Source organism: Primulina eburnea, chromosome 8 (genome assembly GCF_022965805.1).
Source record: "Primulina eburnea isolate SZY01 chromosome 8, ASM2296580v1, whole genome shotgun sequence".
NCBI classification, from domain to species: Eukaryota; Viridiplantae; Streptophyta; class Magnoliopsida; order Lamiales; family Gesneriaceae; genus Primulina; species Primulina eburnea.
In genome coordinates, this window is record NC_133108.1 from 37282074 (window position 1) to 37306159 (window position 24086).

Consider the following 24086-nt stretch of genomic DNA (forward strand, 5'->3'; position numbering starts at 1 on the left):
CAATTATTATATTAGGCACATTTAAATCAAATTAACTATTAAAAAAAAAGCTGCAACCAATGCCAAACATCATTAATTATATATAATACTTGAACCATTATATAAACAAAACAATGTTTTGATGTGATTTTTAGAATTCTAAGGACATCTATTTTTTTAGCCCTTATTTTCTTTTGCATGAAAATTTTAATTTATGTAACAAAAAATTGAACTTGCACACAGCGCGTGGACGAGTTATTCATAAAAACCCTAAATTTGACATGCAGTCCCATAATCAAACACTAAATCACTTAACACAAAGTAAATGGGAATGCCTTGCTGAGTACTGTGTTGTACAAATTAAGACAATGGCCAGATTCAAAATTACAGACCATGCAAAAGCAGTGAGGAGGCAACTTTTTAACAAGAGTGGTGGAAACCCTTTACCACGTAACCAGGTAGACTACAAATATTTCTGCGTAAAGTAAACAACAGAGTACCATTAACAAACTCACAAAGAAAGGGAAACAACAAATATTAAAGGGAAAAAAACGAAAATGAGACCAAAACAACACAAGATCACAGTGCAGAAGTTGATTGTCCTGCCCTACGCAATGAGGAAAGGCAAAACAGTTAACATGAAGGCTTCGTATGTAAAAGTCGCTGAACCAGTAAACGAGGTATCCTTCTCCTTGAATTTTTCAGTCAGCCCCTTGACAGTGAGACAGCACCTGGCCATGGAAAAATGGAAGTTTAAGGTATAAACTTAGTAAGCGTTGCTATTATATTCTTGGTATATGGTACGTAGAAAATGAATGTGTAGATATATAAAGTCATACTCGATGAAATTGTCATATTCAATGGCCTTGTTTTTGCCACCACTTTTGTCAAACTTTGAAACCAGTAACTCCAGAACCGTAGGCGACGCTGAGAATCCAAGACTAAGAAGTGCATCTCTCAATTCATTTAAGTCAATCCTGCCACTCCTGTCCCTATCAAATCTCTCAAAAATAGCCTAAACAAAAAGAGGAACTAATCAGATAAAACACATTTTTAACTTAAAGGAAGGTATTCAAATTGCAGAGATATAAAGGAGTTGAGACTAACCCTCCAGCTCTGAAGACTGTAGAAGACTTGTGTAAATTCCTTTGGACCTGTTTCAAGACAGGACAACAAACCAATGACCAACGCTTTTCAGATATATCGGAGAATTTATATTTAAAACACTCAACATCCATAAAGACGTACATTTGATACCCCAAAGATCTAGAATAACTATTGAACTGATAAGTAAAATTGGATTATTTACAAAAAGGAACTATATTCGACATTGAAATAAGTAAACAAGAGAATCAAGTATAAGATGACAATATAAATCTGCAGTCCAAATAAATGGGTAAAAGTATTAAGAGCACTCCAAATATATTTTAAAGATATCGACAACTTTCGATGCACTTGCAAGCATAGAAACATTAAGAGCACCGTCGGCCTTGAACAATTCACCTCATAACACATTGAAAAACTAGGACCTATCTGCAAGACAACCAAATTTTATGATGTTCAGTATTCTCACTTTTTCCTTGTACTGGGACTAAAGGATTGTGTCATCAGATTACAGATATTAGGCCATTGAGAATTGAAACGACACTGAGATGATCAAGTCCATCATGTCCACTGCCAAGACAAAGGCCCACTCACTCACCAATAAAAATCTATTGTATGTAGATAGATGGATATAAGCTGATGAAATGTGGCCTTACAAAAGTTCAAGGAAATGACTCCACAAAAGAGAATCGTTCATCTGCATGCACTAACTGCAAAGTGGAACCCCATTTCGAAGCTGCCCTGAATCCTGTTGATGCTGGCAGAAGCCTAAAGATCTGACCACTTGGACTGATGCCGTTGACGCTGGCAGAAGAGTAAAAATCATCCAAAATGCTTCTTACACATGAGATCATCTGATAATCTCTAAGCGCAGACTTCTTTTCTAAATGCTGTGGCCATATCTGTAACCGGCAGATGGGTATAATTTCCATTACGTGTACTTAGCTCGCCGACTCTCTGGAGTTGCATCCTATTTAATCTATTTCAATTTCATCAAACTCCTATCCGAATAACACTAACAAATAATATTTTAATGCATCTTCATTCTTAAGATATTATTTGGACAATGGAAGAATTCTATCATTTTATTTTATTTTATTTTATCACGGAGATACTACAATGTCCTCTCAAGATATGATCTGAAGTCAACATCCCAGAATTAAAAATTTATTTTCATGCACAACACTCTAATGTCACAGTCAAATCCCAAAAAAGTCCATCCTGACTGCAAATCCAAACAATTAAACGACCGACACCAGACACATGAACATGTACGACCCTTGGTTTTATTTTCAGCATCTCCTTTCATAGCAATTGTGGCGGATTCGAGCATCCGACTTGATGAGATCGCAACCAACGAAAAAGAGAATAATTTTCAAGTTTTTATCACACGATTACGGACCAAAAGAGTGTACAATCACCTACCGATCTTTCTCGTGTTAGTGTTGGTGAAGAGATACATGAGAAGATGAACAGTCCTCAACCCAAAGCTCTGATTATAAGTCGAAAGCGCACTCTGAAGCTCCTTATCATCGATAAACCCACTTCCATCCCGATCCGCCGCCTGGAAGCACGCGATCACGTTAGGGTCCGTCCCCGGAGGAAAAGCCGAGTGCGTCGACGCGGCGAAGGGGCTACCGTACAGCGAAGACGGAGGCGGCGTAGGATAACCGCCATAGGACTGCTGGGGAGCACCATAATTGTTACTGGGAGGAGCTGAAGGCGCTGAGTACGGAGAGGAAACGGCCGCGTAAGGAGATGACTGGTTGTGAGGTGGTGGACCTCCGGGTGGGGGATGGCCGTATGGGGCGGATGGATATGAATATGATTGAGACGGCGGCGCATGGCCGTAGGGGTAGCCGGAGGGAGTCTGGTTGGGATAGTTGGACATGATGATATCTCTATGTAGACACGTAAAATGTAAATGAAATGTTGAATAATTTTGTTTCATTTTATATAGCAAAGGTGGCTTCGTCGGCCTTCGAATTGGACGATATTACGAATTTACCATCGGCTTATAAAATTGCTTGTTAAATATAATTTAATATCAATTTCTATATTATTATTATTAGTTGTTTTATTGTTATTGTCCAATATATTAAATCAATTACTATATTTCAATGCAAAGATCCATCGACAAGTTATTAAAAAAAACCATTAATTAGAACATTAATTTTTATATTTCCAAATATATCTTTTGATTTTGCAATAATATGAGTTCCCATTAATTTAAATATAAAAAGACAATCTTTATTACTAGTACGTGTGTACTCGAAGTCAACGCGTATTATCTTCAAGTAAGCTGACCCAATTGGACAGCTTGAAAGATGGGACTTTTGACTCAACCATTGTTTTCATTAAATATGTTTAAAACGGGAAATTCGAATTCAGTTTCAGCCATAGATTTTTTTTGTGTTTCGTTTCTAGATATTTTTTTAGAATCACATTTTCACATAAAATATACCACATTTTCACATGAAATGTATCACATTTTATATGACATAGTACCACAATTTTGTGGGTAGAGAGCGAACCCAAAAAAATATTTTGATTGGAGATTTTTCATCGACTTGTAATGTTTAAAACACAAAATGTTATGCTGCCCCGGAAAACTCAATTCTCTAATTAAAATAAGACCAAGTGTACATAAATTTCCTCTAAATGGTTCTCACGCTTCATAATACCCCCCTTTAAAATATTTTCTTATAATTTATGCGAACGATTTTTCTAAAATGATTTACATCTCAAAACAGCAGTGAAGCTAGGTGCACGACGCAACGGGCAACAAGGCTTGGGATCGATCCCAAGCTGCGCACATAGCACCCGTACTCGCTTGCACACGGGCAGCTCAGTCTCGAGCCCTCCAGCCTTCCCGTACATCACCCCGAGCCCCACTCCTCTGCTCTCGCCTCAAACAAAAAAAAAAATCTTTCCTACAAGGTTTTTTCTGAATTTCATCAATTCCAGCCCATCCTCTCAAGAGTTGGAGTACACGACTCGATGACACAAGGCTACTTGGAGTTGAACTCGACCCACTACCAGCGCCAGCACCTTCACCTTCACTCACAAATGGCTCGCGTCCGAACCCCTCGCCCACCTGCACCCCGAATCACGCACGCAACACGCTCTTTTATTTTTTATTTTTTATGCAGCCAAACACGAAGTACCCGTTTCACTCATAATTCTGGAGCATGTATATATATATTTACACGCACACAGTAATAATCGCACTCACTCTTGCAGAATCCTTAACCCACACATGAGCATACACATTGATGTTAACCGGGCAAATCGGGTAGTAGCCGGGTGTGCAATTTGCCAAGTCGGATGCGTGGATATACGTGCGATTGAATATTTTTCAGTGTAAGTTGCTAGTAATCCGGGCCAGTTGAGTTCCCTGTCATCTGAAGGGTAACGACCGGGATAACTTGCGTAGTAATCCTGAAATCACAGAACGTTAGGGAGGCGCCGGAAGTTATTCCGGCGTATCCACTCCGACGCTCAAGTCAGTAATGCACGCAAAGGAAAACTTGGAGAGAAAATAAGAGTGTTCGTGAGTGCTTGTGAGTAAGAAAAGAGAAGAGACCCCTTTTTTCCTGAAATACCAACGGAGGGTATTTATAGATGAAGCTGGTAGATAACTTTGCCCGCAAAGTTCGGATGGTGGTCCATGATTCGGGGTCATGGGCCACGTTGCAAAGTAGTGGGCCACATACTAAGAGTTGACCTGGTCATGGAACGTGGGAGAATGGGCTCCGCGATGTCCGGAAGACGTGGTGATCAGGGAGAGAATGTGTCTCTTTCCCGGGTGTTTCCCACCCGGTTGCCTCTGAGGTACTTCTCGGACCCGGAAGTTTTTACCCCGGGTATTGGCTGATTACTCCCCGGGCGGTGGCTCGCCAAGTGGTTCATTGGGAATTCTTCTGACAATTGAATGCACAACTCGCCGGGCGTCTGAAGATCCGGGATCCTTTTTTCACACCGGCTCACTGAAGGTAATTGTACTTCGATATTTTCTCCCCGTTCTGATCTTGCCCGAGTTCGAGAACCTTCCGGGTCAGGGTCTATACCCGGGCCCGGGTTCCCTTGGGGGCATCACACATATAGCCTTAACATGGCTGGAAATTTCATAAAAACAGTGACACAACTAATTAAAAATTCGAAGATCGCATCAACCTTTGATTAACATTATTCATTCAAAAATTACATGTTAAGCGAACGGGTAAAACTTAACTTATTTTTAAGTATGATGGTTTGAAGATGACGGCGATGATTCTCATGTTATCTCGAATTAATCTCCTGAAAAACATCAAGACTTCATCGAAAATCAATCAGATCTCTACTTTAAATCCAGTTTAATTAAATAAAAATCAAAATAAATAATTTAACTAATTTGATGTGTTTTCAATGGACGTTTTTTGCACAGAAACCTTAAATCCAAAGGATTTGAGATCACCAGATATCATAAATTTGATTTGCAAACACTCAACAATTAGAATCATGCTATCTGGGTACATCATTATCCACATATGTAGTCCAGCATAAATTGGATGAGAAAAACAAATTTTAAGTAATAATTAGCAAATAAAACCATCGTTAGAGACACAAAAAACTAGATATTTCAACCACCACCTAATGGAAAAAAAAAATAGATTGGTAAATTAGACGTACACCAGTAAAATCTAAGATTGAAATAACAATATTCATTCAGGAAGCGGCGGCAATGGGTTTCAATCCACAAAATTCTTGCCTTCCAACTGATCTAAATTCTTCTGTCACTGTGTCACGTCTATATTACTTGGCATAAAGTTCACTGGCTTCAATTGCTAGCCAATTCTCCTCATATCCGGACAGGAATGGACCGATTGCAAGTAAAAGAATCCACTTCCATCCCAAGCTAGCTCCAAGCAAACTGCTTCAACAGCAAAACCAATAGAAAGAACATCGAGAGAGTCGCCACGCAAGCTCCACCGGACTCCAAATTACGTCGCCTACTACCACTTGAACGGACACCTATGCAATTAAGTAGAAGAACGAACGTTTCAAAGTGTACTTGTTGTATTGCTACATTAACTTAAAATGACGATCATCACTGTCCAAAGCTTCCTCCCAAATTAATTGGGGTCAGCTAAAAGCTATAAATCCAATCAATTTCATGAAACACCCACCAACATCAGATCCACACGAAAAGGTCATGGGAGGACAGGGAGCTCTACTTTGGTGAATGACAAGAACCTGACCCGCCCATGTTCGACAATACAAAATTTTAGAGGATTTCCGCCACAACGAATCTCAAGGTTCCCGATTTCCTGTTTTGATGGTGGGCGACCACTGCAAGGGTAACATATCATCAAGAAATATGCCAGATTCACACAAGAAACAAACCTAGCAGTATATAAAAGTGTAGTCCACTCACAAGAATTGTATAATTTAACATCCAACATACTAAAGAAATGCAAGAATTGTCAATCTTCTAGATCTTATTTCCAAAGAGTAAATTGCTAACCAAACCAGAAATACGTTTAAACAAAAATAGAAAGAAACGGGAGCTAATATTGCTCAAAAAACCACGCAAGATTTCAGGTTACCTGATGATGTAAAGCTCAAAACATGGACTGCCAGGAGAAGATTTTTTAAACTTGCTATTAGGAGGATACACATCATACATTGGTTTGGTTGCCAAGAGTTCCAGTACGCATATCTTCTCTGTGATGAAACTACTGCTAATTGATCCATTTTCCCTTGTCAAGTCAAATTCTTCGGAACCTTCCTCTACAGTGGCATCAGATTTAACATTCTTTAAAGACCAAGGAACGCCATGACGACCAACAATGTAACCAAGATATTTAAGGTGCCTATAGACCTCAAAAGACTCCCAAGAGCATCCATATCTCCCGTCGTCTGCTATTTTTCTATACATATCACTTACAGAAAGAGGAGTGCCTTCATCATTCAAGACATCCAAAGCCCCAATTTCAACCAAAAACCTACAAGACAAATCCACCAGATAAATTTAATGGAGCATGCATAATGCAAATGGCAGTCTCAATCTAAGAGCCAATTTTTTCTAAGGAAAAAAAATAAAAAATAAAAGGTGGCTGCATTTATGTTTGTTTTTATTGGGTTGGAGAAAATGAATACATTACGATAATCTACTCGCAATATTTTTTACGTAGTTGACTCACAGAACCCACGTGAATTATTTTATAAATATTGGTGTTAAACTAGTATCAAAATCACATAGTCCTGCCTTTAAGACAATGCATTTATTCCTGAGTTTAACCCCAACATAGCCAACACCAACTTTTTCATCTCAAAATACTGCTCCACAAGTTAATTTGCATTAAATAGTTTAAATCAAAATATTTATCTCACATGCAATGTCAAATATATGATGTGTTTCTCGATATCAAATGACAAGGAAAAATGAACCAAATATATGATGTGTTTCTCGCTATCAAATGACAAGGAAAAATAAACAAGTAAAATTATTTGGCGCAGTAGCAAACACACGAAGTGGTGTCTCTTACTATTACATAACAAGGAAAAATGAAACTGGATAATTATTTTGGTGTGGTGTCAAATTCATTCTCTAGTTTTGATATCCCACAAAAATTAGCCACTCCACCTCATCCTTTAACCTCGAAAGAGTCGGAAGGGGTTAAATCACGAAGTAGAATGAATCTGTCAGGCCATCTTTCCTGCTCATTTGGCAGCAAGGAAATTTCGATTTGCAAAATGTTTGTAAGACTATGAAATTTAATTGCTAATTCAGTTTTAATGCATGATGGGTGTTTATTTCTAGGTTGATCAAAATAAAGGGAATCTCGAAATTAGTTGCTACCGAGGGTTGAAGATAAAGAGAATTACCAAAACAATAAGAAACTCATACACCATCAAAGCCGAAAACCATGATTAAAACAGGATTAGACACAGTGAATTGCATCACGTACAATGTTTCTTCAATCGAGCAATACAGTTTTCCATAGCGAACTATCCCAGTTGTGGTCCACATCTTCCCCTTTTTCTCCACCACCTCAGCCATTCCCAACTCATCAATCCACCGCACTCTTGATGCTTCTTTCCTTAACATAACATCAGAAGAAAACCACCAATATAGAAACTTTCAGACAAAACGTTTTTCATCAGGAAAAATAAAGCAATCTTTTATCAATTAACTTTTTAAAAGGATACCTAAATTGCAACTTGGGTATATCTCCGGAGCCAATAGGACCCTCATCATCATCAACCGAGTCCTCAAAAAAACCTTCAGATTCACTATCACAGGCATACGCCCCTTCAACAGCAGTCAATATTTCCATGGCATGATCTTCCATTAATCTATATTAAATGGGAATTCCAATCTCGTACAAAAAAAAAACACATAAAAAAATAGACTTATAATGGCAATTAACAAGAAGCCTACAAGTCAAAATCAATTGGTTCATACAAAATTTCCGAGCTTTGGGGTTCTAGCTACGGTTCCACAATTTGAAGTGATGACAGAAACAGCTATAAACCTTATTTCATTAGAGTTGAACCATTTTCTGGAATTTGTAGACCACGTTTCGCTTCTATTGAATCGCATTCCTCAGTCAAGGGAAACACAAATTTTTGAACATTTAGCAATTGAACAAAGAAACCTGCGGCGTTCTCACTTCAGCCAACAGATACAATAATGATATCCTTTGATCTGCCATATCCTAGCCCTATGGTAAGCACACATTCACAAATTCAGCCCATCAAATATTAAAATCCACGTTCAATTGCGCCAACTTCATGGGAAAAAATATGCAAGTTGATTATTTTGACTTTGGGTGGGAACCTAAAATAATTCCGGAGTGCCGCCGCCACCGCCTCCGTGCATCGTATAAAGTATAAACCTCTGTAAAGATAATACAGCAAAATATTATAATTACTTAGCAAATTTTATAATTACCCGTTAAGTAGATAGGGCATTTAGTTTTATAACCTCCGTTAGAAAACTAATTTGGTTAATGACTTTAAATATTTTTTATTTAGGTAAATGACCTTCCTTCTATATTTTCAATTAATTAATTCTCTTAAAAGACAAAATTATAATCCATTAATCAAGGAAAATTTGGTTGGGTCTTTTTTATATCGGATCATAAAATCAAATCCTTGTATTACTCCAATTTTTTACCCATTTTTAGGTTGGAAAAATTTTACTTTGCAGAATAACCAACCAAGACTGATAAAAGTGCTCTTATTCTACCGACATTGGATTTCAAGAAGCAGATTTCTCCCAATTTTACGTTTGAATATGAGTTTATTTAGTTTAATCATCTGGTTTGCCACACTATTTTCGGGTTTCACTGAGAAATTTTTTTGGAATCTGTATTTTATCTAAACCTCGTATCAATAACCGTGAACATAATTTATATAGCTGAAAACTTAACATCTTCGTCTCATACGTTTTATCAATCGTCGTTCATGTCATATTTCTTTAAAAACTTTTTCCCAGCTATATAGTTTTAATATTTTTGTTGATTGATTCCAGCAATATGTTGCTGATTATTTTATTTTGTTTTATATATGTAATGGAATTAACTAATGTTCTACTAGATGAACAAGGCATTTGTATGTAGTGTCAAGGCTCTGATTCTAAATGGGCAGCAATCACTTTGGATAAGGATAATTGTTCATGTGAAGAAGTGGTGAATTTGATAAGTAAAGTTTTGGAATGGAATACAGATGAATCGAAAATGAGATTAAGTTATTTGCCATGTGTACGGGATTGCAATCCTCTTCCTATTTATATTAACAATGCAATAGGTCCGAAGACATATTTATGTTTTGGGGATTCATAGAATAGGCATGTGCTTCATGTGAAATTATCGAAGAATAGTGATGTTGAAATCGATAGGATTGTAGATGATGGAAGGATCGAGAACATCAAAGGTAAGTTTGTTGATGTGAATGATGAAATATTATCGTGTGATATGGTAGTTGATCATAATGAGAAAGAGAAAGAGCTGTATGATGGATATTTTGATCGGGTTTTTATCCTAGACGATGCCTCTAAAATGCAAGAAGCAAATGATGATGTCAATGACGACATTGTTGCAAGAGCTACTGTTGAAGTCACTCCGACAGATACTCTAAGTCATTATGTTGAACATGAGCCTATTGAGGATGAACAAAATATGTTACTTGTTGGTGACAATGGATACTTGAAATGTCTGCTTATTTGTTTTCTTTGTTTGTTGCGATTGTGTGTGTGTGTTCTAGGCCTTTAAACTTGTTAAAACCATCCCCTAACAATTCCTAATCACTGACAGCCCATTTTCCATCATACAAACATGATTTTGTAACAATTACCAAGCATTAAAATTCATGATCATGTAAAAACGAAAATAAATTAAAAGTCACTTGTTTTTCATGCAAAATTCAATTAAATAAAATATTATGGTGTGATGGATGATTAAAGGAAAGAATACGGCGTGCCTTTGCGTATTTGACACACGATTTTACGTTGACGATTGAAGAACGACGACGAGGAAACGACGGCTTGAAAATCCTTGCAACTTTTGATGCTTTTTCCTTCAACTTTTGTGTGTGTGTGTCGTGTAAAAATTGTTGAAAGGAGGAGTTTTTAATTGTAAAGGGGTGTGTGTAACCATCATGGGCCATTAGGCTGAACCAACAAAGACCTCGGCCCATACACACGCACCAATATTGGTCATGGGTCGTTAGAATGGTCCAGCATGGGCCTCGGCCGATGCCCATGCACCGCCACTCACAAAATATCCCACTCCTGGAAAGTGGTTGCTTTCGCCTTCCCCAACACTTGAACCTAGGACCTCCAGGATAAGTACCTAGATTCCTAAGTGTTGGTACCAGTTAGCCGTGATAACTCTGCCTTGAAATTTTGTTTTCTGAAAATCCGATATCCTAAGATTTTGAAAAATTTCTTTCTGAAATTTACGTAAGAAGCTTGAAGATCGGATAAAATAACTTACCTGAGAATTTTGTCGGTGGCTGCGTTTTAAGTTCTACTTTTGAAGATGATAATTGATTTCTAAAAAAAATTTTGATACGAGATGATCAAAAAATTTTGAGAGCAATTCTTTCGAAAAGAAAAATTGCAGAAGACAAAGAAATGAAATGCATGAAATTCATTCTGATTCAATCAATATGCACAACGTATACACATTTAATATATGGAGCCCATTAATTAAATGAATAACGTGTACATGGAGTCTTCACATGCAATTTGCGGTTGAATTCTCTTGGAGTGTTTAGAAGGCTTCAATCGGAGGAAAATCAGAAGACTTAAAGATGATTCGATGGCTGGAGGTAACGCTCGATTTAGCTTCCGCATATTTGTTTATCTTGTTTATATACGTGCAAAAATACGATTTTTAGAGAAAATCTCTAATATTTTGGTATCAACTGGTACCAACACTTAGGAATCTAAGTACTTATCCTGGAGGTCCTAGGTTCAAGTGTTGGGGAAGGCGAAAGAAACCACTTTTCAAGAGTGGGATATTCTACGAGTGGCGGTGCATGGGCATGAGCCGAGGCCCATGCTCGACCATCCTAACGACCCATGACCAGTAGTGGTGCGTGGGTATGGGCCGAGACCTTTGTTGGTTCAGCCTAATGGCCCATGATCGTTACAAAAAAAAGGCGCCTATTTTTGTAACGATCATGGGCCATTAGGCTGAACCAACAAAGGCCTCGGCCCATACCCACGCACCACTACTGGTTATGGGTCGTTAGGATGGTCCAGCATGGACCTCGGCCCATGCCCATGCACCGCCACTCACAGAATATCCCACTCCTGGAAAGTGGTTTCTTTCGCCTTCCCCAACACTTGAACCTAGGACCTCCAGGATAAGTGCCTAGATTCTTAAGTGTTGGTACCAGTTGGTCCATTAGACCAGTAGTGGTGCGTGGGTATGGGCCGAGGCCTTTTTTGGTTCAGCCTAATGGCCCATGATCGTTACAGTGTGTGGTCGTGAGGAATTGTGGTTTAATGGAGTGATTAGCACTTTAAATATTTCTAAAATCTTAACCAAACTCTAATTACTAGCTTAGGCCCATTAACAATGTTAATTAGGTCCAATTAGCCCATTAGTGTTTGATTAAAATATTAAAATAATTTTGTTTAGAAAAGTTTGTGAATTTATTAGCCGGGTTGCCAAAACGTTTGAATTTTAGTTGAAAAACTAACAACGATAAAATTTACGGCCCGACGTATAAAATCACCTCAAAACCCCATATTTTCAAAAATAAGAAAAATCATCAATAATATTTTAAATAATTAAAAGCAACTATTTGATAAAAACATTTTCTATTTTTCAGTCATCGGTCTCCGTTCTTCGATCGCAACTCGAATAACATTTAAAAATATATTTTAATGCAACCATGTAGAGAAATATATTTTAAACATGTAAATATGCAACATAATTAATTCATGCGATTAAAACATTTAATTAAAATATAGGAATATTTAATAATTCAAATGCATATGGTTCGCGTGGACCTTTAAATTTTCGGGGCGTTACAATACTGTTTCAAAGATGGATCAAATTTAGCAATTGGCCAAGAGTTTGATACCAAGGAAGAGGTAAAAAATGTATTGTCCAAACTTGCAATTACTGCCTCTTTTGAATTTGATATTGTGAAATCAGCTAAATCACTTTACTCAATCAAATGTGTAAGTGATAAGTGCAGTTGGAGTGTACGTGTTTCCAAAACAAAGAAGTCTACCCGATTCTCCATTCGAATGTGTAAGTGATAAGTGCAGTTGGAGTGTACGTGTTTCCAAAACAAAGAAGTCTACCCGATTCTCCATTCGAAAGTATTGTAATGCACACACTTGTGATCTTGCTGACAGATGTAAAAGACATCACCAAGCGAGTGCTAATGTAGTATCGAACATGTTGCTAGAGAATTTTAGAGGGCAACAAGTCACCCCAACACCTAAACAATAATGACGGTGATGCAAAATCGGGGTATTAATATCACATATTACAAAGCTTGGAAAGGTAAAGAATTTGCACTTAATAAGCTAGAGGTGATCCTGATGAGAGTTTCATATGTTGCCTTCATATTTGAACATGGTCAAGCAGGTAAATCCAGGTAGTATCACACATCTCGTTGTTGATGATAGCAATAGGTTTAGATACATGTTTTTAGCATATGGTGCTTGTGTAAGTGGATATAAATTCATGCGAAAAGTAGTTGCAGTTGATGGCACTTTTCCAAAGGGCAAGTACAATGGTGTTTTGCTTGTTGCTACAGCACAAGATGGTGAATTTCACCAATTTCCTATTTCATGGGGTGTTGTCGACTCCGAGACCGTGGAATCATGGACATGGTTTATGTTGAGGTTGCAAGAAGTGGTACCAGATGATGAAGAACTAGTAATAATTTCAGGCAGACACCAAGGTATAATTTCTGCTGTAGCAAATGTGTACAAACAAGCACATCATGGTTATTGTGTGTGGCACTTGTCACAAAATATAAAAACAAGAAGTAAACAAAAAGGTGTTATACAATCGTTCATGCATATAGCATATGCATACAAACAAAGTGAGTTTGATTCACTGTATAGTGATATGAGAAAAAGATACCCACAAGTTGCGAAATATTTGGAAAAGCACACTTCTCCAGACAAGTGGTATAGATCTCATTGCCCAAGAACACGATACAATATAATGACAACCAATAGAGTGGAGTCAATGAATTCTAGATTGCATGTTAAAAAGGATCTTTCAATTGTTTCATTGTTAAATGCACTTCAAAAACTGACTTCATGTTGGTTTAGCCGATATCGTAATGCCGCGGCAGCATCTACGACTATAGAAACTCCGGCCGTTGAGTCAATTCTTCGTGAAAGGTTCAATGCTTGTCAAAAACATCATGTCTATGAATTAAATAGCTTGCAATATCATGTTTACACCCAATATTACCATGAAATTGTTGATTTTGCAACTTATTCATGTAGTTGTAGAGTTTATGATTTCGATAGAATTCCATGTTCGCATGCCATTGCAGCTAGCTATGCAGCAAAATTGGGAATTTATGACTTATGTTCGGAGTACTATACTACTCGTATACTGACGCTTGCTTACTCTTGTACTATATATCTTGTGCCTCAATTTAGCGAATGGACGATGACAACCGGTTCATTTGACAAAAGTTGCTACCACCTAATGTGAAAAGAAAGTGTGGAAGGAGAAAAGTGAACAGAAATCCATCTATTGGTGAGTTTGGGACACACTAAAATTGACTACTAGTTTGATGTTTGGAGGTGCTCTATTATATGTTAGGTTATTTTTGGCTTTCAACATACATTTCAACTTTTTTTACATGTGTAGTGCAACAATGATATTATTTGACGATCGAATTTCAGAATTTTCACTTTCATGACCATTTAAATTAAAGAGCTACTTTATGGCTACTTATTTTCATGTTCATGGCAATTGTTTCCATGTTCATGGCTACTGACGCATGACAACCACTTTTATGTTGAAGCTAATTTTGGAAATGAGCATATTACAATTTATTGTATTAGACTTACGGTTGTAAGAATGATCATGTATTCATGTTATGCTAATTAACCATGAAACAAGCATACGAAACCAAACTATATTTCAAAATCGAGTCACATCTGTTGGGTATCGATATACTGTTCACAACAACCAAATTTATATAAACAGCGACCGCATATATATCAAGGATAATTTTTGCAATTGATGTGTATTTTCATTATTTTTTAAAAGTATATTTTCATTAAAAAACAATGTGAGTGCACTGAAAGTTTACAATCGGAGTGCCTACTTCTTGACAATTGTGTCTTTAGTCACTGTAAGCAAAGCTTTTGAATCCAAAAAAGAGAAAATGGGTCTTGCTTCTAGAAATTGCAAGGGAAAGAACTTGGGCGTTGAGAGAATATTGATAATATGGGTTAATATGGATAATGTTTAAGATTTTTATTGACCGGCTTCTTACTCTTTTTTTACATATATAAGTAAATAAATTAATTATTTAAATATAAATATAATAGTTTAATTTTGGATATACGTGGTCAAATTTGGCATTTCATACCAATTTAAAAGAAGTGGTCAATTTTTAAAAAATTTCGTGTCAGGAGGTCATATAGCTAAATATGATATACCGGGTCAATTTTGGCATTTCATACTAATTTTAAAAAATGGTCAATTTTTTAAAAATTTGGTGTCAGGAGGTCATATAGCTAAATATCCTTGTTCATCCGTACAAACACTCCATTCTTGTCACTAATCCGGGCATATAATTTGTTTTACACCTAGTTAGGTGTGAGAAAAAATACCGAAATACCAAAAATTCGTAAAAAAAAAAATACCGAAATTACCGAAAATTTCGGTACGATATCATACCGTACCAAAATTTTTGGTATCGGTATCGGTACGAAATTATTTTTTTCGGTATTTCGGTATATACCGAAATATCAAAAATACTTTTTTATTATTTTTTTAAAATTTAAGTTTGGTATACCGAAAAAATATCGGTATATCGAAAGGTATACCGACATTTTTTCGATATAACGACATCGGTATACCGAATTTTCGGTATCAGTATCGATATGGAAATACCGATATTTACGGTATGCGGTACCGTAGTTCGGTACGGTATACCGTACCGTACCCACCCCTACGCCTAGCAGATGCGTAAGAATGAAAAAACTTTGTTTCCATTCTTCAAATAGTTCACTCGGCACCTCTGTTTCCAGTGAATTTCTTCTTGGTTTATTAACATCTCAATTTCCTTCTCCACCGCACATATTCCTTCACTTTTCTCTTTGGCCATATGCGAACAGATTGTTAAGTTCATGACGAAGTTTCTGAAAATTTTCCTGCCCAACTGATTAAATCGGTTACCAGCCCACTTGGTTAACAAGTTACTGCATTGTATTAGCCTTCTGGCAGGCTGCTATTTGTTAGAGTAGATGCTCAGCCAGCCAACTTATAGCTTGGGCTTTATAGACTCTTGTTCAAAAATAATTTTTATTTTAATAATATTTTACGATTTATCGAATTATAACATTTATTTTATTTGTATACTCATGCAAGCTGCATAGATAAGTCGTTGAGTATGCAAAATGTATCATGAGGTCTCGGTCATGAAACTCATTATGAAGTTTATCGTATATTCTAAACATGTTTCTAGTTGAATATGCCACTTAAAATAAGAACTAAAGTCGAATGAGCTTGAGACTAGAATCTATGATGTAAACGTCACGTTTTATTGGTAAAGATATGTAGATATCCTTTAATACATATAGATGATCATTTGATGATGCATTGAATACCCTTCCCTCGGACTGTCCAAGTAGATATCACTTATCGAGTGGAATAGTCTGGGGTTATAGTTGTACACCATTACTTCTTTGATCTAGGACAATGTAGAGGCTTTACATACTAGCATACACTTTGATCTGTTTATCGACTCCATTGAGGGTCATCAGGGGCGAGGTTGTGTATAGTTTCGAAATATATAGAAGTCAATACATCATATTAAGGGATTAATATTTTTCTTGCGGACGAAGATATCCTATATAATTTGGTGAATTAATATAGCAAGGAATATTTGGCCTGAGTAGGACGCGTGTATTTTGGAAATGTGTTTCCTCTTTTCACATACCATGTCACTGTTATTACTCAAAAATATATCATATCGTTATCGAGTTCATATGCAACTATCGATATATCAATGGTTGCGGATTCGATCGGGATATATGAGATGAAGGGACCGTACTGTACACTAACCTTAAATTAAAGTTCTTGCAGGCAGTGATACCTAGGGGATTATGAGACGATGCTACTAGACGCTATTACCATTATCAGATGAGTGCAATCGGACTTGAGTTCTGACATTCTTGATCAATGGATGAATGAAAAGAATGCCACTAATTAGGGTAAGATCGAATAAGAATAAATCTCACAAAAAGTTGTGAAATCATAGCTAGAGCTGTATTCCTGAACAATTGAAGGTCACACAAGTATCAGATTTTGTATTCCCATTGAGATAGTCAAGTACAAGGAGTTGAATTCGGCGACTGTCATTGGATGAAAATCAAACTGGTTGTTTATAAAATAGTTTATAAGTGGGTTCCATCTATTGGAAATTGTGGAAGTCAGCTTAAATGCTAATTAAGTGAGGAATGAGGAGAGTGGAACTGTGTGTTTTGGTGAAAGAGTTCACAAAACTGACAGTTGTCAAAAATGGATTAGTGAAAATTTGGATATTGGAAATGTTCAATTTTCATTATATGATCACATTTTATACGCTCGTTACATCGAGTCTGTCTGATTGTTGATCATGGTTATAATGAGTTCACTATTATTTAATTAGTAAATTTAGAATCTACTAATTAAATAATAATATTAGTAGCGATGACTTCTATATATACATGATTCTCATGGAATATTCTAGAATTAATTAAGAAATTAAATAATTTTTCTTTAATTTTATATATATGTCTGTACAAGTACATATGTGTATATGTATGTTTAGATGTATTAATAAAAATATAAATATATGTGTGTGTATGTTATGTATTATCAAGAGTTGATTTTGTATGATATATACAACACGAAAATTCTAAATAATTAATGAGAATAAAAATATTAATGGGACTACGATTATGAATCCTGTTAGAAGAACTATTGATGTAATCATGACTCAAATTGTATAAATATTTTATTGATGGTAATGTGAAACAACACAATTTTTGCACATTCACACTATCCTCTCGCTATAAGATTTTCATTCAAGAAATAGATGTGAACCCAAAGAAATCAAACAAATTTTTTGTTTACACACGAGGACTGAGAGTAAATTTTTGTTTGCTTATAGGATTTTTTTTAGCAATTTCCGGCGAAATGGCTATTTTAATTTGATTTTAATTTATCAAAATTGTTTTCTTGAAATATCCAGATATCGATGTAGACATGTCGCTACTTATTTATCTCTTATTATAAAGTCTCATTCCATTTAATATTATTATAAGACTTTAAACTTATAGAAAATATAAAAGTATTAAAAAAATATTTGCACATCATTTATTAATCGGACTACTACTATAAAGCAATACCTCTGCACATTAACTTGGAACACATTCGAAGAATCTAAGTTCCAATATATATATTGTGCTTTGTGTCATGGCTGCAGTTGCTGGCCACGCCTCGCCGGAGCACCGCCACCACGGAAACGCACCAAGTGGTGGTTGTGATGCTTCCTTTACCGGCACAAGTGTTGGGACATCGTATTCTCGCACCCAAGACGCAGCGGAAGTTTAAAAAATTTGTTCTTGGGCGTCGTGTGTTCAAAACATTCATAGGGCGTTCAGAATTATACCTTTGCGTTCTAAACGCTTGGACTCCAAACTATTCCGGTGTTCAAGCGGAGATAGCCCTTCTTGTAAATCCCTACGAACGGCCCTCTTCTTTGATCGCCTAATTGGGTCCACGATCGAAAGCTATATTCCTCGTTTGGTTTGCACTAGAAAATCCAAACGATTTGTGCGTTGAGATTACAATCTTCGAATTTCCAAAATCCGGATACGAAGCGGCGTCGCGGTAGAAGATAAAAAGTGGCCAAAATTTTCACCAAAATTTTCTTTCTTGGCCGAGAGTTCCATGATCCATCATCATGAATTTTAATAATTGATTCTTAATCAATCATTAACCAAGATAATTAAGTCATTAATCAAAAATAAATCACAAGACTCAATTTGATTTTTGACTCAATATGGCCGAGAGTCTTTTATCAAGGGAGGAGAATTTTGTTTGCTTTGTGTGCAAAAATTCATCATCTAACAAGGAGCCCTAATTGTGTATTTATAGAATGAGACTCCTAATCTAATTAGGAGTCTCTCTCCCACAAGGACTCTAATAATTTCATTATATTTAAACTCTCATATAATTAATATATAATGTATTTATTAACATTTAATAATACATGATATAATAATATTATATACACATATTTTATATCACCATATAAAATATATACATGTATATTTATTAAATTAAATAACTATTATTTAATTTATAAATTAACTCATTAGTTAATTTAATTTTAGACTCCTCTAGAATATTTATGAGAATTTGTGCATGTTAGTAGTCACCACTACTGGCACAATCATTTAATTAGTAAATTCCAAATTCACTAAAAAATTGATTCCGAACTCATTATAATCCTGATCGACGATCCGAGAGCGCCGATGTACCAAGGATACAAGTCTTGTTCATATAATGAAAATCGAAAATTTCGAAGATCAAAATTTTCATTTACCAAATTTAGAACTTACCATATATGACAGTTACTATGTTTGGCAGCTGCCAGTTTTAGTGAACTCCTTCACAAAACAGGCAGTTGCACTCTCCTTCCTTATTTAGCAATAATGCTAACTTCCACTTCTTCCATCCTATGGAATCGGCTCATAAACTCTTTTATAAGCTTCATGTTTGATCTCCATCAAACTATAGTCGCCAAATTCCAACTCCTTGAAATTTGACTATCTCAACGGGAACACAGAATCCGATACTTGTGTGACCCTCAATGGTTCAGGGATACAGCTAGCCGTGGGTTCACATCTCCATGTGATTCAGAATAACATTTATTCTTATTCGGGTTTACCCTAGTTAACCCCATTCTTTTCATCAACTCCTTGATCAAGAATGTCAGAACTCATTTCTGATTGCACCCATCGGATCATGGTAGGAGCGTCTAGTAGCATCGCCCCATGATCCCCTAGGTATCACTGATAGTGCCTGCAAGAACCTTTAGTCATGGTTAGCGTACAGTACGGTCCCTTCAACACATATATCCCGATCGAATCTGCAACTATTGGTATATCGAGAGTTGCATATGAATTCGATAACGATGTGATTTATCTTTGAGTAATAATAGTGACATGGTATGTGCAACTAAGAAAACACCTTTCCCTAAAGCACATTTCTTGCTCTGGCCAGAGACTCCTTGCACTATTAACTCATCAGATCACATAGGTTATCTTCCCCCGTAGGCGAACGGTGAATCCCCGACTACAATGCATTTGCTCCTACGTATTTCGAAACTACACCCAACCTCGCCACCTGATGACCCTCAATGGAGTCGGTAAACGGATCAAAGTGCATGCTAGTACGTATAGCCCCTACATTGTCCCGGGTCAAAGGACTAATGGTGTACAACCATAACTTCGGACTATTCCACTCGATAAGTGAGAACCACTTGGACAGTCCGAGGGAGGGTTGCTCAGTGCATCATCATATGATCACCCATCTGTGTGAATGGACATCTCCATGCCCTTACCAATGAAACATGGTGTTTACTCCACAGATGCTAGTCTCGAGCTCGAGCGACCTTTATCCTTGTTTTAGGCGGCTGATTCGACTAGGAACCTGTTTAGAATATACGGTACTCTTCCTAATGAGTTTCATGATCTTACGTGGAGTCGCAGACCTCATGGTACCTATTGTATATTCAAGGACTTTATCTATGCAGCTTGCATGGGTATACAGATAAAGTATAATGCCAAAATCGAATAAAATCGTAAAATAATATTAAAATAAAGATTGTTTTACATTAGAGTTAATAAAGCCCAAACCATAAGTTGGCTTGCCGGGCACCTACTCTAACAACAAGGTCACCTCAACCAGCTCCTCCAGCTCAGCCGCCTCATCGCCGCTTGCAATATACATGTTTACTATGTCAGCACCGCCACCCACAACCGCCAGGCAAAGCTCCGGGTCCACGGCTGGGACCCACTCTCCGACTCCAACGTCCATTTCTGGGATCTCCCAACTCCTGAATTTGCATCCCCGACTCTGAACCCAAACGCCGCCAACAAATTCCCTTCACATCTACAGCCATTGTTCAACTCACTCTCCCAACTCCGGCAGCCATTTGCTGGCCTCATTCGGGAACTTTCACACATTGTAGCGCTCAGAATTGTGATAATTCATGATTCCATTATGTCTTCTGTTGTTCAAGATTTTCTTTCAATACCAAAGGCTGAATCCTACGTTTTCCGTAGTGTTTCAGCTTTCGCCATTTTTTGCTATTTCATGGAAGAAGCGGAGAAAACCTTTACACAACTTGATGAAAAATTGCAGGAATTGCAAATCCCTTCTCTTGAAGATTGCTTCGCTGAAGAATTCATGGAGTTGGTTGCAAGAGAACATAAATTCATTGCTTTAAGTTCAGGAAGTCTCTACAATTCTAGCAGAGAACTTGAGGGTAAATTCATGGGTTTCATTGAAAAAATGTCTGAAAAAAAAAACAAGAAACACTGGGCGCTAGGGCCATTCAACCCGCTCATTTTAACAAGGAAAAATGAAGATGGCTCACGCCATGAATCACTAGAATGGCTTGAGAAACAACCGCCTAAATCAGTGGTTTTTGTTTCCTTTGGAACGACGACTTCATTGGAGGACGAACAAATCAAGAATTTGGCATCAGGGCTGGAACAAAGTGAGGTGAAATTCATCTGGGTTTTCAGAGACGCAGATAAAGGAGACAATTCTCTTGCAGGTGGTCGAGATAGAAGAGCTAAATTACCAGAAAGGTTTGAAGAAAGAGTTAAAGAAAGGGGGATCGTTTTGAGAGACTGGGCACCGCAATTGGAAATCTTGAACCATTCTGCAACTGGTGGTTTTCTGAGTCACTGCGGATGGAATTCATGCATGGAGAGTATTTCAATGGGGGTACCGCTTGCTGCGTGGCCGATGCACTCGGACCAGCCAAGAAACACCGTTTTGATCACCAAAGTGCTGAAAATTGGCGTAATTGTGAAGGATTGGGCTCGGCGGCGTGAGGTTGTGGAGGCAGAGACAATTTCCATGGCTTTGAGAAGGCTAATGATTTCGAAGGAAGGGGAGGAGATGAGGCGGAGGGCGGCAGAGTTGAGTAGAACTGTCAGGAGATCGATGGAGGAAGGTGGCGTCACACGACTTGAGTTTGATTCTTTCATGGCTCATGTTAGGAGGGTGAGAGATGGATAGTAATTCGCTGCTTAGGTTTTTTGAGTTCGTGGAGCAATTATAAGTTTCAATGATAGTTAGAAGTTTGATTCTTTTCATTAATATTTTTCATATAAACTTGTTATACATGGTTTTTTTTTTGTATGATTTACCTTAATAACGTAGTTGTCATTGACATTAAAAACCATTTTTTGTAAGAACCGTTGTCAATAACCCTAAAACCCGTTGCTTTTGACCTCCAAAAACAATAGTTTTCGCTAAAACTGTTGTTAAAAACAAAGAAAACGGTTTTTCACAAAAACCGTTTTGGTATGTGCGTTGTTGTATGCAGAATTTCTTGTAGGCGCATGTTAATATGTTATTTCAGGAATTTAATCAATGCAAACTAATAGGTAGAAACTACGGGTTTCGACGTCATAAATGTGAAACCCCGATTTTTTTCAGGAGATAAGAATTTTGATGATAAGCCTAATTTTGAGATAAATAAACCAAGATCTAGAATTTGATATGATACTGATATCAGATAAAGATATAAGATATGATATGATATTGATAACATATAAATATCTAAGATTTGATACGATAATTATCCTAGATTTAAAGTTTGATTCAAATTTCAAACACAAGGATAAAACACGATCAGGATAGCGGCCAACCCCTATAAATAGGAGAGCCATGCCATTAGAAATTCACACCTCCATATTTTTGAAATTTCTTCTCTAGTTCTCCCTAGGAATTTTAGAGACTTTGCTCTCTTAGTGTGCCGAGTATCGAAGCTCTGAAGCAGTCCAGATCCAAGCTCAGTTTCGAAATCCCATCATCGTCATATCAAAGCTTTTTTCTCAAATTATTCAAGGTAAGTGGGTTTTTGCTATACTATAATTTGCACACTTGTCCTTCGTAAGTGAGTTTTTTTTGTTATACTATAATTTGCACACTTTTCCTTCGTAAGTGCGCTTTTGTTATGTATATATTCTTTCGTAAGTGAGTTTTTGTTTGCCACACTTGTTCTTTGAAGTTGGCTTGTGTATAAAGAAATTATAATTTGTGTACAAATCTCCCTTCAGTTTTTGAAAGTTCGTTCGAGCATAATTCCTTGTTCATGATATATTTTCTTCAAGACTTATCAAGTTATTATGTTCAAAGTACTGCTAGGATTCGATTGGATATGAGAAAGGATTTCCGAACTATGACCCTTATACAGTGGTATGGTAACCGTTATACAGCTTCACTCCATAGAGGATTAACATATTGGACATGGCCTCACTTCTTAGAGGATTAACATATAGGAGACTGATATCAGGAAACCATGGAAATAAGATGACTTTCAGTGCTATATGAGTATGCTATATGAGTATGCTAAACAAGTATGATATACGAGTATGATATGTGATGACATGTTATGATTATGAAGTATGAGTGTCCGTTATTATTCAAGTTACGATATATGCTATGTAAAATTTGAATTCAAGTATATGTATATGTTGTTTCATGTCTCGAACGGCATCCACTTGCTGAGTATTTCTCAAAATACTCACCCCTTACTTCCTCTCCACCCGGATAAGAACGAAGAGCAAATGGATGAAGATGAGCAATAGAAAATTTTGGGTATGGTAGAAGATCTCGAGTTATTCCAGAAGTTTTTAGGCTAAGTTTATGTTTATCGCTTCCGCACTATTAAAACATTTATAATCAGTTTATTTTGGTATTTATGTTGTAAAGACGAATTTTTGTTGATTATGAGAAATAAACTAGTTTTGGTATATAATGTACTACGAGGCTTGTTATTTGACGATTATGTGATTGTTGAGCAACGCCGATGTCGACTAACCCCGTTCTCGGGGCGTGACATTTAAGTGGTATCAGAGCCGCCAGGTTCATAATCCCGATGGGAATTTTTTTTTCTCTCGAATTGGTAATTCGATGATCTAGGCCCTCGAAATCGTGTTTTAGGAAAGTTTCGTAGAGCCTATAACTTTTCGTAGGAAATTCCAAATTCAA

The 24086-nt window shown here is 36.8% G+C and overlaps 3 protein-coding genes across 6 annotated transcripts; 1 reads left to right on the top strand and 2 right to left on the bottom strand.

Moving 5' to 3' along the window:
- Window positions 1-301: 301 nt before the first annotated feature.
- On the bottom strand, window positions 302-3009 carry LOC140839522 (calcium-binding protein CBP-like). Its single transcript, XM_073206275.1, has 4 exons — window positions 2509-3009; window positions 1087-1133; window positions 819-994; window positions 302-710 (listed from the first exon to the last, which is right to left on the bottom strand). The coding sequence occupies exons 1-4, from the start codon at window positions 2972-2974 to the stop codon at window positions 587-589; spliced, it is 813 nt and encodes a 270-aa protein (XP_073062376.1). The 5' UTR covers window positions 2975-3009; the 3' UTR covers window positions 302-586.
- Window positions 3010-5725: 2716 nt separating this feature from the next.
- LOC140839523 (uncharacterized) lies at window positions 5726-9002 on the bottom strand. 4 transcript variants are annotated; one of them, XM_073206278.1, is made up of 6 exons: window positions 8909-9002; window positions 8278-8792; window positions 8037-8168; window positions 6672-7070; window positions 6324-6414; window positions 5726-6096 (listed from the first exon to the last, which is right to left on the bottom strand). In XM_073206278.1, exons 2-6 carry the CDS (start codon window positions 8418-8420, stop codon window positions 6001-6003), a joined length of 861 nt encoding a protein of 286 aa, XP_073062379.1. In that variant the 5' UTR covers window positions 8421-8792; window positions 8909-9002; the 3' UTR covers window positions 5726-6000. The 4 variants fall into 4 exon arrangements, with proteins under 4 accessions (XP_073062379.1, XP_073062381.1, XP_073062378.1 ...); XM_073206280.1 differs by having other exon boundaries at window positions 8037-8163; window positions 8278-8986; XM_073206277.1 differs by having other exon boundaries at window positions 8278-8985.
- Window positions 9003-10046: 1044 nt separating this feature from the next.
- Window positions 10047-22290, top strand: LOC140839242 (zeatin O-glucosyltransferase-like). The gene is made up of 4 exons (XM_073205880.1): window positions 10047-10284; window positions 12787-12842; window positions 13185-13503; window positions 20749-22290. Exons 1-4 carry the CDS (start codon window positions 10047-10049, stop codon window positions 22104-22106), a joined length of 1971 nt encoding a protein of 656 aa, XP_073061981.1. The 3' UTR covers window positions 22107-22290.
- The last annotated feature ends 1796 nt before the right edge of the window (window positions 22291-24086 follow it).

What these genes read in the sequence shown, in the direction of transcription:
- LOC140839522 (XM_073206275.1), bottom strand. Translation starts at nt 2,974, where the DNA reads ATGTCCAACTATCCCAACCAGACTCCCTCCGGCTACCCCTACGGCCAT. An exon ending in CACTAACACGAGAAAGATCG is followed by an intron (nt 1,134 to 2,508) that starts GTAGGTGATTGT and finishes GTCTTGAAACAG; the next exon opens with GTCCAAAGGAATTTACACAA. An exon ending in ACAGTCTTCAGAGCTGGAGG is followed by an intron (nt 995 to 1,086) that starts GTTAGTCTCAAC and finishes CTTTTTGTTTAG; the next exon opens with GCTATTTTTGAGAGATTTGA.
- LOC140839523 (XM_073206278.1), bottom strand. Translation starts at nt 8,420, where the DNA reads ATGGAAGATCATGCCATGGAAATATTGACTGCTGTTGAAGGGGCGTAT. An exon ending in ATACCCAAGTTGCAATTTAG is followed by an intron (nt 8,169 to 8,277) that starts GTATCCTTTTAA and finishes TGTTATGTTAAG; the next exon opens with GAAAGAAGCATCAAGAGTGC. An exon ending in TTTGAGCTTTACATCATCAG is followed by an intron (nt 6,415 to 6,671) that starts GTAACCTGAAAT and finishes TTACCCTTGCAG; the next exon opens with TGGTCGCCCACCATCAAAAC.
- LOC140839242 (XM_073205880.1), top strand. Translation starts at nt 10,047, where the DNA reads ATGGTAGTTGATCATAATGAGAAAGAGAAAGAGCTGTATGATGGATAT. An exon ending in TGACAATGGATACTTGAAAT is followed by an intron (nt 10,285 to 12,786) that starts GTCTGCTTATTT and finishes TGATAAGTGCAG; the next exon opens with TTGGAGTGTACGTGTTTCCA. An exon ending in AATTTCAGGCAGACACCAAG is followed by an intron (nt 13,504 to 20,748) that starts GTATAATTTCTG and finishes TCTAACAACAAG; the next exon opens with GTCACCTCAACCAGCTCCTC.